Here is a 13,015-nt window from a genome sequence, read left to right on the forward strand (position 1 = left end):
GTGCTGGATATTAGAGAAACGGAAAAGCAAAACCTGTGGGCAGGTCCCTGCAACCAGTGCCCTTGAGACAAAAGAAAAGCGAGTGCTTTCTGAAAGTCTTAAAGAGACAGGGACCCCATAGCTGGACAAAGTTGTCCCGGCAGCTAGGAATACTGGGGAAACTTAGGTGCCCTAAACAGAGGCAGTGCAGCTCTGAAGCCCCTCACAGGACTAGGCAGCCTGCCAGTCATTCCTCCAACTGGCGTGGACCCCGACACATGGGCCCAGTAGCAGTAGAGTGGGAGCGTGCGCCGGGGGCAGAAGCACTAGAAGGAACCGAGAGCAGATCCATGCGCCTCAGGGCTAGCCTACAGCGGCATGACCAAATAGCCCGGGCATGACTTGTGTGCACCAGCAGCAGTGAAGCCAGAGCCTGGTAGAAGCCTGTGCGGAAAAGCCCTGCGCGCACCAGCAGCGGAGCCAGAGGGAGCAGGTGCACTCCCAGGAGCTGCCAGAAACCCAGCCCAACACACAGCCACCCGGGCCAGACCCAAAGGCCACTGCTGCCACACAGCTGCCCAGCAGGGTTGCCGCTAGCATGGAGGAGTGCACCTGGCATGCTTGCCACTACCCACAGGGCTCTGTGCTGCTCTGATGGATACCCCGCATACAGCAGCTTAGGAGATTAACCCGGTGGCTGCTCCAGGAGTGCGGGTAGCCATCACAGGCAGTGGAGAAGGGCAAGGCATCCAGCAAGCAGGAAAGGACTTTCTTCTCCCAGCTGACACACCCGCAACCTGCCTACAGCCAGTGCAATCACCATGAAAAGGCAAAAATATCTGGTCCAGTCCAAGATAGTTACACCTGAGAAACGACCAGCAGAGGCAGACCTAACCAGTCTCCCTGAAAAAGAATTCAAAATAAAAATCATAAACATGCTGACAAGGCTGCAGAGAAATATGCAAGAGCTAAGGGATGAAGTCCGGAGGGAGATTACAAGCATCCGGAGGGAGATTACAAAAGTGAAACAAACTCTGGAAGGATATATAAGCAGAGTGGATAAGATGCAAGAAGCCATTGATGGAATAGAAACCAGAGAATAGGAACGCATAGAAGCTGATGCAGAGAGAGATAAAAGGATCTCCAGGAATGAAACAATATTAAGAGAACTGTGTGAGCAATCCAAAAGGAACAATATCCACATTATACGGGTACCAGAGGAAGAAGAGAGAGAAAAAGAAATAGAAAGTATCTTTGAAGAAATAATTGCTGAAAACTTCCACAAACTGGGGGAGGAAATAGATGCTCAGACTACGGAGGCACACAGAACTCCTGAGAGATGGGATCCAAAGAAGTCAACACCAAGACACATAATAATTAAAATGGCAAAGATAAAGGACAGGGACAGAGTATTAAAGGCAGCCAGGGAGAGTAAAAAGGTCACCTACAAAGGAAAACCCATCAGGCTATCATCAGACTTCTCAACAGAAACCTTACAGGCCAGAAGAGAATGGCATGATATATGTAATGCAATGAAACAGAAGGGACTTTAACCAAGGATATTGTACCCAGCACGATTATCTTTTAAATATGAAGGAGGGATTCAACAATTCCCAGACAAGCAAAAGTTGAGGGAATTTGCCTCCCACAAACCACCACTACAGGGTATTTTAGAGGGACTGCTCTAGATGGGAGCACTCCTAAAAAGAGCACAGAACAAAATGCCCAACATAGGAAGAAGGGAGGAAGAGGAATAAGAAGGGAGAGAAGAAAAGAATCTCCAGACAGTGTATATAACAGCTCAATAAGTGAGCTAAGTTAGGCAGTAAGATACTAAACAGGCTAACCTTGAACCTTTGGTAACCGCGAATTTAAAGCTTGAAATGGCAATAAGTACATATTTTTCAATAGTCACCCTAAATGTAAATGGACTGAATTCACCAATGAAAAGACACAGAGTAATAGAATGGATAAAAAAGCAAGACCCATCTATATGCTGCTTACAAGAGACTCACCTCAAACCCAAAGACATGCACAGATTAAAAGTCATTGGAGATAGACATTTCATACAAACAACAGAGAGAAAAAAGCAGGTGTTGCAATACTAGTATCAGACAAAATAGACTTCAAAATAAAGAAAGTAACAAATGATAAAGAAGGACATTACATAATGATAAAGGGCTCAGTCCAACAAGAGGATATAAGCATTATAAACATATATACACCCAATACAGGAGCACCAATATATGTGAAACAAATACTAACAGAATTAAAGGAGGAAATAGAATGCAATGCATTCATTTTGGGAGACTTCAACACAGCGCTCACCCCAAAGGACAGATCCACCAGACAGAAAATAAGTAAAGACACAGAGGCACTGAACAACATGCTAGAACAGATGGACCTAATAGACATCTATAGAACTCTACATCCAAAAGCAACAGGTTACACATTCTTCTCAAGTGCACATGGAACATTCTCCAGAATAGACCACATACTAGGCCACAAGAAGAACCTCAGTAAATTCCAAAGGATTGAAATCCTACCAACCAACTTTTCAGACCATAAAGGTATAAAACTAGAAATAAATTGTACCAAGAAAGCAAAAAGGCTCACAAACACATGGAGGCTTAACAACATGCTCCTAAATAATCAGTGGATCGATGACCAAATTAAAATGGAGATCCAGCAATATATGGAAACAAATGGCAACAATAACACAAAGCCTTAACTTCTGTGGGACACAGCAAAAGCAGTCTTAAGAGGAAAGTATATAGCAATCCAGGCATATTTAAAGAAGGAAGAACAATTCCAAATGAATAGTCTAATCTCACAATTATCGAAATTGGAAAAAGAAGAACAAATGAGGCCTAAGGTCAGCAGACGGAGGGACATAATAAAGATCAGAGAAGAAATAAATAAAATTGAGAAGAATAAAACAATAGAAAGAATCAATGAAACCAAGAGCTGGTTCTTTGAGAAAATAAACAAAATAGATAAGCCTCTAGCCAGACTTATTAAGAGAAAAAGAGAGTCAACACACATCAACAGAATTAGAAATGAGAAAGGAAAAATCACGACCGACCCCACAGAAATACAAAGAATTATTAGAGAATACTATGAAAACCTATATGCTAATAAACTAGAAAACCTAGGAGAAATGGACAACTTCTTAGAAAAACACAACCTTCCAAGACTGACCCAGGAAGAAACAGAAAATCTAAACAGACCAATTACCAGCAATGAAATTGAATCAGTAATCAAAAAACTACCCAAGAACAAAACCCCTGGGCCAGATGGATTTACCTCAGAATTTTATCAGACATACAGAAAAGACATAACACCCACTCTCCTTAAAGTTTTCCAAAAAATAGAAGAGGAGGGAATACTCCCAAACTCATTCTATGAAGCCAACATCACCCTAATACCAAAACCAGGCAAAGACCCCACCAAAAAAGAAAACTACAGACCAATATCCCTGATGAATGTAGATGCAAAAATACTCAACAAAATATTAGCAAACCGAATTCAAAAATACATCAAGAGGATCATACACCATAACCAAGTGGGATTCATCCCAGGGATGCAAGGATGGTACAACATTCCAAAATCCATCAACATCATCCACCACATCAACAAAAAGAAAGACAAAAACCACATGATCATCTCCATAGATGCTGAAAAAGCATTCGACAAAATTGAACATCCATTCAAGATAAAAACTCTCAACAAAATGGGCATAAAGGGCAAGTACCTCAACATAATAAAGGCCATATATGATAAACCCACAGCTAACATCATACTGAACAGTGAAAGGCTGAAAGCTTTTCCTCTGAGATCAGGAACAAGACAGGGATGCCCACTCTCCCCACTGTTATTCAACATGGTACTGGAGGTCCTAGCCACGGCAATCAGACAAAACAAAGAAATACAAGGAATCCAGATTGGTAAAGAAGAAGTCAAACTGTCACTATTTGCAGATGACATGATATTGTACATAAAAAACCCTAAAGACTCTACTGCAAAATTACTAGAACTAATGTCGGAATTCAGCAAAGTTGCAGGATACAAAATTAACACACAGAAATCTGTAGCTTTCCTATACACTAACAATGAATCAATAGAAAGAGAAATCAGGAAAACAATTCCATTCACAATAGCATCAAAAAGAATAAAATACCTAGGAATAAACCTAACCAAGGAAGTGAAAGACCTATACCCTGAAAACTACAAGACACTCTTAAGATAAATTAAAGAGGTCACTAACAAATGGAAACTCATCCCATCCTCCTGGCTAGGAAGAATTAATATCATCAAAATGGCCATCCTGCCCAAAGCAATATACAGATTCGATGCAATCTCTATCAAATTACCAACAGCATTCTTCAATGAACTGGAACAAATTGTTCAAAAATTCATATGGAACCGTCAAAGACCCCGAATAGCCAACGCAATCCTGAGAAGGAAGAATAAAGTGGGGGGGATCTCGCTCCCCAACTTCAAGCTCTATTACAAAGCCACAGTAATCAATACAATTTGGTACTGGCACAAGAACAGAGCCACAGACCAGTGGAACAGAATAGAGGCTCCAAACATTAACCCAAACATATATGGCCAATTAATATTTGATAAAGGAGCCATGGACATACAATGGGGAAATGACAGTCTCTTCAACAGATGGTGCTGGCAAAACTGGACAGCTACATGTAAGAGAATGAAACTGGATCACTGCCTAACCCCATACACAAAAGTAAACTCCAAATAGATCAAAGACCTGAATGTAAGTTATGAAACCATAAAACTCTTAGAAAAAAACATAGGCAAAAATCTCATGGACATAAATATGAGTGACTTCTTCATGAACATATCTCCCCAGACAAGGGAAACAAAGGCAAAAATTAAAAAGTGGGACTATATCAAGCTGAAAAGCTTCTGTATAGCAAAGGACACCATCAATAGAACAGAAAGGTATCCTACAGTATGGGAGAATATATTCATAAATGACAGATCCAATAAAGGATTGACATCCAAAATATATAGAGCTCACACACCTCAACAAACAAAAAGTAAATAATCCGATTAAAAATTGGGCAGAGGAGCTGAATAGACAGTTCTCTAAAGAAGAAATCCAGATGGCCAACAGGCACATGAAAAGATGCTCCACATAGCTAATCATCAGAGAAATGCAAATTAAAACCACAATGAGATATCACCTCACACCAGTAAGGATCGCCATCATCAAAAAGACAAACAACAAATGTTGGTGAGGTTGTGGAGAAAGGGGAACTCTCCTACACTTCTGGTGGGAATTTAATCTAGTTCAACCGTTGTGGAAAGCAGTATGGAGGTTCCTCAGAATGCTCAAAATAGAAATACCATTTGACCCAGGAATTCCACTTCTAGGAATTTTCCCTAAGAATGCAGCACTCCAGTTTGAAAAAGACAGATGCACCCCTATGTTTATTGCTGCACTGTTTACAATAGCCAAGATATGGAAGCAATCTAAATGTCCATCAGTAGATGAATGGATAAAGAAGATGTGGTACATATACACAATGGAATATTACGCAGCCATAAGAAAAAAACAGATTCTACCATTCGCACCAATATGGATGGAGCTAGAGGGTATTATGCTCAGTGAAATAAGCCAAGCAGAGAAGGACAAGTACCAAATTATTTCACTCACATGTGAAGTATAAGAACAAAGGAAAATTGAAGGAGCAAAACAGCAGCAGAATCACAGAACCCAAGAAAGGCCTAATAGTTACCAAAGGGAAAGGGACTGGGGATGATGGGTGGGAAAGGAGGGATAAGGGTGGGGAAAAAGAAAGAGGGCATTACGATTAGCATGTATAGTGCGTGGGGGGCACAGGGAGGGCTGCACAACACAGAGAAGACAAGTAGTGATTTTACAGCATCTTACTACGCAGATGGACAGTGACTGTGAAGGGGTATGTGGGGGGGACTTGGTAAAGGGAGGAACCTAGTAAACATAATGTTCTTTCTGTAATTGTAGATTAATGATACTAAAATTAGAAAATAAAAAAAAATTTCATTAACAGTAAAAAAAAAAAGTATGAGGATAGATAACTGGTGAGAAATTAAGTAAAATATTCTTATTTGTTACCCATGAGTAAATACCATAGTCTTGAGATGTAGAGGAAAGTTTGGATAAATTCTAATGATAAGTTTGTACATTTTTTAGCAACCAATAATGCTTGTTAAATATGAAGAGACGTGTGTAGTAGCAATTGAACAGGCTTAATATCTGTTAGTGATATATCTTATATACAAATGATGTAAATATGCTAGTAAGCTATTGGTACAAACCAAATTTAGCATCTTCTTTTTGCTTCACTTATACTCATTGTTTTAGAGGCATACTCCCTAGACTTATGCAATATGAGTGGAATTGTCAATGTACCTGTTTGTATAAATGTGCATAATATACTTGGTGTAAAGTGTTTGCAGAGACCCAGTGCTTGAAATCTTTATGGGTGTGCTGGCGTTTTTGGGAGTTTTATCAATTTAGATATACTGAAGAGGGAAAATTTTGTTTGCTTTCCTTCCCTATAATCTTTTAAAAGCTGATTTTTAAAAATCATTGGTTCCAAGTTAAGGTAAGTAACCCATCTGATATTTGTAGGTTCATAGTTAAATTGGGCAAGCCACTTAATGTTTATTTAGGGTTTTCTAGTTTTCTTTTTTGGTGTTTTTCTCACATATGGTAGAGATTATTTACTTGCCAGGGATGATCTTTCTAATAGTAGAAGCGTTGAGCATATTTTTTTCTCTCCTTTTCATGTTAATACCATACTCAGTAATTCTCTTTAAATTTTCCCTTGGTACGTGATACTTTTAATTATTTATTAAGAAATGTTAAAATAATTATCCATCTATTCTGTACTTTAGATGAGTAACAAATATTTGATAATCGACCTAAAAGCAATTTGTTAAAATAAAAATTTACTCTGCATTTCAGTGAGTGTATACTGTATACAAGGTGCATTTATGCTGCTAGACACTATGAAGCCTCCAAAGGTGAATTCCAGGAGGGTCACTGTCATTAATAAGCTTATGAGTAAAGATGAGTACATGTAATGCCAATGCAATGTAAGTATGATGAGGTTATAAAAAGGAGCCAGGTAAAAGGATGGATCATTAAATAATAAATATTTTCTGGAGAGGTGGAAGTCCATTTTATTTTTATATCCTCAGCTGCCTGCCACAAATCCCACCCAAAGTAGAGGAACATTCTCTGCCCCTCTCCTCTTGGTACCAACACCTGCACTCTTAAGGGTGGAGGCCTTTTAAATCCTGGAATTATTTGCAACATTATGAACTCTTGGAGGAAACATTTTTAAATCCAAACAACATATACAACATATAATGCTTACATATTTTTATAATATATCTCTTTATACTTTTCCTGTTTTAACCAAGCCTAATTTTGAAGATAAAGTCATTAGGTATCCAGTTTTGAACTATATTGTCTGATATTGAAGAAGCATTCTGGTTTCTGGTTGTGGAATGTTTCATTATTGTATTATTGATGCTGTGTCATGAGAATCTTTATTTATTCTACAGGTGTACCTAATACACCATTAAGCCAACTTCCCACTAGATGCAAGCTCCAGATGCTTGCTCGCCAATCAGTGCATGCTGGGAAACTGGGTCTGTATTTGATCAACATTTCCTCATTTCCAAATAGCAAGGCATTCTATGAGTACCCTGTGTGACTGGTTATAGTTATTTAACAAACATAAGTTCTGTGAGCTGTGACTAATTAATTGACTCTTACCATCCTTTTTCTTATGTGCACTTGTGATTTGACATGGTTGTCACCTTAAATCAAGGTGTAATTTTTTTTTTAGTTTAAGTAGTACTGAAATTGTGCTATTCTTCTGTTCATTTTTCATTATGAAAGTTTTTGTCATGCTATAGAAAGATTGTTTCTAATTTATGGAGTCAATACATTCATTTTGGATCTATAGACTACATAAGAAAGAATCCTTCAATAACTGGAGAAGTGCTTTCCCTTTTGAAAATACTATGCTGTTCTCTGGTGTTGGAGTTGACTAACCATACCGAGTTAGTAAAAAGTGAGAGTGTATGTGTATGTGTGTATCCCTTATATACCTTTTATATTTTTGAAATAAAAGATAAGTTTAAAAATAAATATGTATGAAATACAATATAAAAATGTTACATAGATTGTCATAGCAAGATTTCTATGTAATGCATTCTTTTGTAGGTGTATTTTTATGGGTCTGGCTATTTTGCTAAAACAGCCAATTACTTCCTAAGATAGATCTAAACACTCTCAGAGAATAATTTAGAATAATGATCTATGTGTTAATTTTAACTTTTTCATGAACAAAAATTTCTAAAATGTCCAAAGGACCCTAAAGAACTAACTTAGAAACTCTTATCTTGTTTTGACAAGTAAATTTGCCCAATTCATTTGTGGACTGGGAAAAGGGGTGTGGAATATAGGTAACCACATCTCCTCTGTTTGCATGTGTGACACTGTTCATTCACATGACAAGCATTTACCAGATGTCTCTTTTATACCAGACTTATTTTGGGAGGTGCTTTAATGAATAAGGCAAAAATATCAGTCTTTATTTGATCTTTGGCCATATTTATGTAAAAATATATCAGTATGTTTTCCAAAATGAATATATTAGGGTCATATTCTGGGATAAAAAACATTCAGAGTACCACTCATGTAGGTACAGAGATAAATTTCTATTCTAAGTAGAAAAGTAAAGTCCATATCAGCAATTTTATTCCTAATCTAGAAGGCAACAAACAGCTTATAAACAGCTTATTAAATAATTCGTAAATGACTCTAAGTTGAGAAATGCCACAAACACCACCACAGATAGAGAAACAATGCCACAAAAAAAATAGAATGAGAAAAGTAGAAGTCAAAAAAAAAAATCAAGCTGGAATAAAGCAACAACCATCCATGAAGGTAGCTTTGCACATTCTCATGGAGAAGTTCTAAAGTATTGAACACATATAGTTAATCTGAGCAGTATCTCCATGGCAGAGAGACACATAATGGGTAATGAAGGTTCTAAATGATACATTAATCTACTTATGTCAATGAAAATGAGTAGGTGAAAAAGAAAAAAAACCTGCAAATCATGGCACCCAAGTAATAAAATTCTCATGTTAAATAAAATATACAATTCACCTGAATATAATGGTATAAGGAGGTCCTTTGTACTATGGGTAAGGTATTTTTTAAAAGTTCAACTTTTCTTCTTTTCAGAGAGTTGAGTTGTTCTCTGTATACCTACATGGACAGCCTTTGGGTAATGCATCAATTTCCTGTCAATGCATGGTCGTGGAATCCCTATGACTGCCTGTTTTGACCTGAGAAAAAACCTGGATTTGACTCAGTTTGGAAAATACAGGGAAACAGCATGTTTTAATTGTTCTGCTGTCATGCTCCTGGCTCCTCCTGTCCATCCCTCCTGCCTCAGAGTGCTGAGCAGCTGGCTCTGCAGCTGTGAGCAGGGTCTGGAACAATCTCCCTATAAGGCAGACATCAATCTTGTCACAGGGATACAGAGAGAAGGTCTCTGTTTGCCTGATTTTTCCATTTCTAGATTCTTGCTGGAACTGAAGGAGAAAACTGTGCAGCAAAGTATTTATCTTTTCTCCAATAGTCTGCATTCTTTCCCTTTTCCTTTCAAGTTTCAGAATGAGAGCCTTCTAGGTTTCTAAAATAAGTAATCATTCAAATAAGCATTTTCTTCTTTCGCTTTCCTTGAAATAGGAGCTACAAGATTGGTTTCTTCTTCTCCCGTAAAAGATTGAATTCATTCCAATAACCAGTAATGCTGGGAGGAAGCTGTCTTGCAGGCAAATAACCTTCTGCCCTCAGTAGCTGGAAACAGACTTAGGCGAGATGATGCTAGCTTTGATCTCCTTGACACAACACCTATCCACTCACTCTTCGACTCTCTCTTATCATGCATTTCTCACTTCAGGGTGTGGGTATTACAAATTCATAAGGATTGGAAGTGAATTCTGAAATCTAGCCAAACTGTAATGGCTGTGGGGCATAACTTGAATCTACCCTCACACAACTTTAGGCAATACTATAAAATATTAAATACAGTTAAACTGAGTAAATGTGCTACACTATCAATCAACTAATTCTCCAAGTTGTTTAAACAGATGGAGTTCTGTGCACGTAACCTTTTCCTAGACAAGAAGAAGATAACCCAGTGGGAAATCAATACCTATTTAACTTTATTAGCCTGAATTTTTCATGCTGATTGTTTATTGCCAAGTTGAGTCTAATATAATGATGTCCATCCATTGGACAATAATTAGATATTAAAGGAGAAATAGTGACAATACTTCGGTCTCTATGAAATGGCACAACAATGGTTCATCCTACATGTAATTATTTTTCTTGGCTAGTCTTGTTGAGTGGAGATTCAGGTAAAGAATGAATGCACATGCAGGTATGGCTCAGGCTCTAATGTTACTTTTCTGTTTTGTCAGGTGCGTCGTAGAAGACAAGAACTCAAAGGTAGCCTGGTTGAACCGTTCTGGCATCATTTTTGCTGGGCATGACAAGTGGTCTCTGGACCCCCGGGTTGAGCTGGAGAAACGCCATTCTCTGGAATACAGCCTCCGAATCCAGAAGGTGGATGTCTATGATGAAGGTTCCTACACTTGCTCGGTTCAGACACAGCATGAACCCAAGACCTCTCAAGTTTACTTGATTGTGCAAGGTAAGAAATGGGTGACATAGATGGGTGGTAAGGGAGAGTAGAAAGACACAGAATCATCATGATATTCAAACTATTTTCAAAATCCTTTCTGGGAAAAAAATAACCCTTGCAAATACTGTATTGCATTTAAGTATTTATTTTTTCTCTTTAAGGGTAGACTTATAATAGAAGGACTAAGGAGAATATAGAAAGAGGAGTCTTGTACTGTGAGCCACTTCTCTTGGTGAGAATATATTCTCCTAGCCCTGAGTAAAAAATCACACAGCAAAGCCTACAGCTTTTGGAATAAGTTCAAACTGAGACATAAGAACACACAAAATGCTTAGAACCATGTGAAGTCCACTTTATCACACTGTTAGATATTAGATGCTTTACTGAAGGTTTCATTTTATCTGTTTGCAGCCTAAAAACTGTTGCTAATTATCTGTTTTTATGATAGTAAATGTTGTTTGGGGAAAAAAAAGCTGCCAGAGGCGTTACATCCTCTCAGTTGGCCAGCTTTCGTTGTAGTCTGTATCTCCACTTAATGCTACAGTGCATGTGTGAGCAAACCCAGTGACAAGGATCTGCAAAGTCCCTAAGGACAATCTGCTTCCAGAATGAGGTTCCCAAGGTTACATCTGAGTCATGGTTTTCCAGAGTGAAAACTCTAAATGGCATACACACACCCCAAACTATGGCTCTCTTGGGCCCCTTTCCCATAATTGCAGAATGAGGACAAAGCTGATCAGCTGCACAATTTTATTGCAAATGAAGTCAAACCACCAGCAATTTCAGTCCATCTATCAGGAATGATCTAAGCACTAACAAATATTAGGGCTGTGTTCATGTACTCTTGATTTACAATTTTATGTAAATTTAATGCAAATTAGGCATGGCCCTAGAGCTCCTGTCAAGATTCCAATGCAGTCAGTGGTTTGGGAAAGTTTGACTGTAGCTTCTATTAATGTGTTATGAAATTGATTATTGCAGTGTTTGAATTATTGCTCTCTCAACTCGTCTGATTAATAGATCGAAACTGGAGTGAAATACATCAGAGACTGCCTGCTGCAAGGGTGGTTTAGTCATGTAACCTCTATCTTGGTCCATGTGCAATGGCTGACAGCTTCATTTTATTGCTTGTAAAAGTCATGTCTACTAACTTGCAAAGTTTCTATCAGTCAGAGCACAAGATGCTTTCCTTGTAGTTTAGTAGAGAATACTTGAGCTCCCTTACAAGAGACACCAGAGATGGGATTTCAGGCAGTCCATTTAAATGTGTAAACCTAATTAGAGATGTGTAAATATGTAAGTGGTTAATTTACCAGCTCCCTTAAATCACAAGTTTACACATACACACACACACACACACACACCTCAGAGCAAAAAGAGAAGTTCTACTTCATTCAATGACAAAAGGAGAAGACATAACTAGTTGCTGAAGGCCCTGTAGTACAGATTATATTATGAAATTCCTGAACAGTTTTAATGCACTTACAGCCTTTAATATCATTGGAAAGCCACTATAGACTACAACTACAAAATGTGTATCATTCTATACTGAATAAAATTGGGCAATATTAATATCATATTCCTTGGTTTCCAGATGAGGAAACAGTTCATTAAATTTGGGTTACTTGCTCACAGTCACACAGAGAATTCGTGGACTAGTTTGGAGCCAATCAGACTAGGAATCAAATCTGAAACACTTTCTACTGGAATGGAACATTTTTGTTACAAACTACTGAATTTATATTAAAGTCTGAGCTCTGAGCAACAGATGTCTAAAGCCCTTCCCCTTTTTTCTTATTTCATCTATGTACATTTTAGCTATAAACATGACCATCCTGAGACGGGTAGCACTAGAACTATTAGGTCATATTGTGTACAACTCCATACAATGTGAACACAAGTAAAATTAACTTAAATTTAACTTAATATTAAAGAATGGAGAAGAACCAACCAAGCACCCAGTACTGTTTGTTCATTGTCTTGTTTATTCCAATAATACTATTATTAAGTAGGTGTTAATAACTTTATTATGAAAATGCAAAGCTTAAAATTCATAGATAATAAGGAGCCTGCCCAAAGCTCTCTCTTGGTTACAATAGAGTTTCAAACCTCTGTCTGTCTGATTCAGGGTATTATGGTATTTTATTTTTAACCATATTGCTCTGAAAGAAAAAATGAGCCTGAATTCTATGCTGGTAAGGGAGATGAAGAAAGGGTCATCTCCTCGTTGAGCCTGAGTCACGCAGGGGGATATTTTTAGACAATTAAATGGATATTGACAT

General features: G+C 38.0%; 1 protein-coding gene across 7 annotated transcripts in view; it reads left to right on the plus strand.

Annotated features, from left to right (window-relative positions):
- The window catches only part of LSAMP (limbic system associated membrane protein), an 813,202-nt gene that overhangs the window by 495,542 nt on the left and 304,645 nt on the right, over nucleotides 1-13,015 (plus strand). For all 7 annotated transcript variants that reach the window (XM_037013125.2, XM_037013122.2, XM_037013123.2 and 4 more), the window contains one exon: nucleotides 10,510-10,742. In XM_037013125.2, coding sequence (XP_036869020.1) covers nucleotides 10,510-10,742 — 233 coding nt within the window. The remainder of the gene's footprint in view (nucleotides 1-10,509; nucleotides 10,743-13,015) is intronic.

Source organism: Manis javanica, chromosome 3 (assembly GCF_040802235.1).
Source record: "Manis javanica isolate MJ-LG chromosome 3, MJ_LKY, whole genome shotgun sequence".
Taxonomy (NCBI): domain Eukaryota; kingdom Metazoa; phylum Chordata; class Mammalia; order Pholidota; family Manidae; genus Manis; species Manis javanica.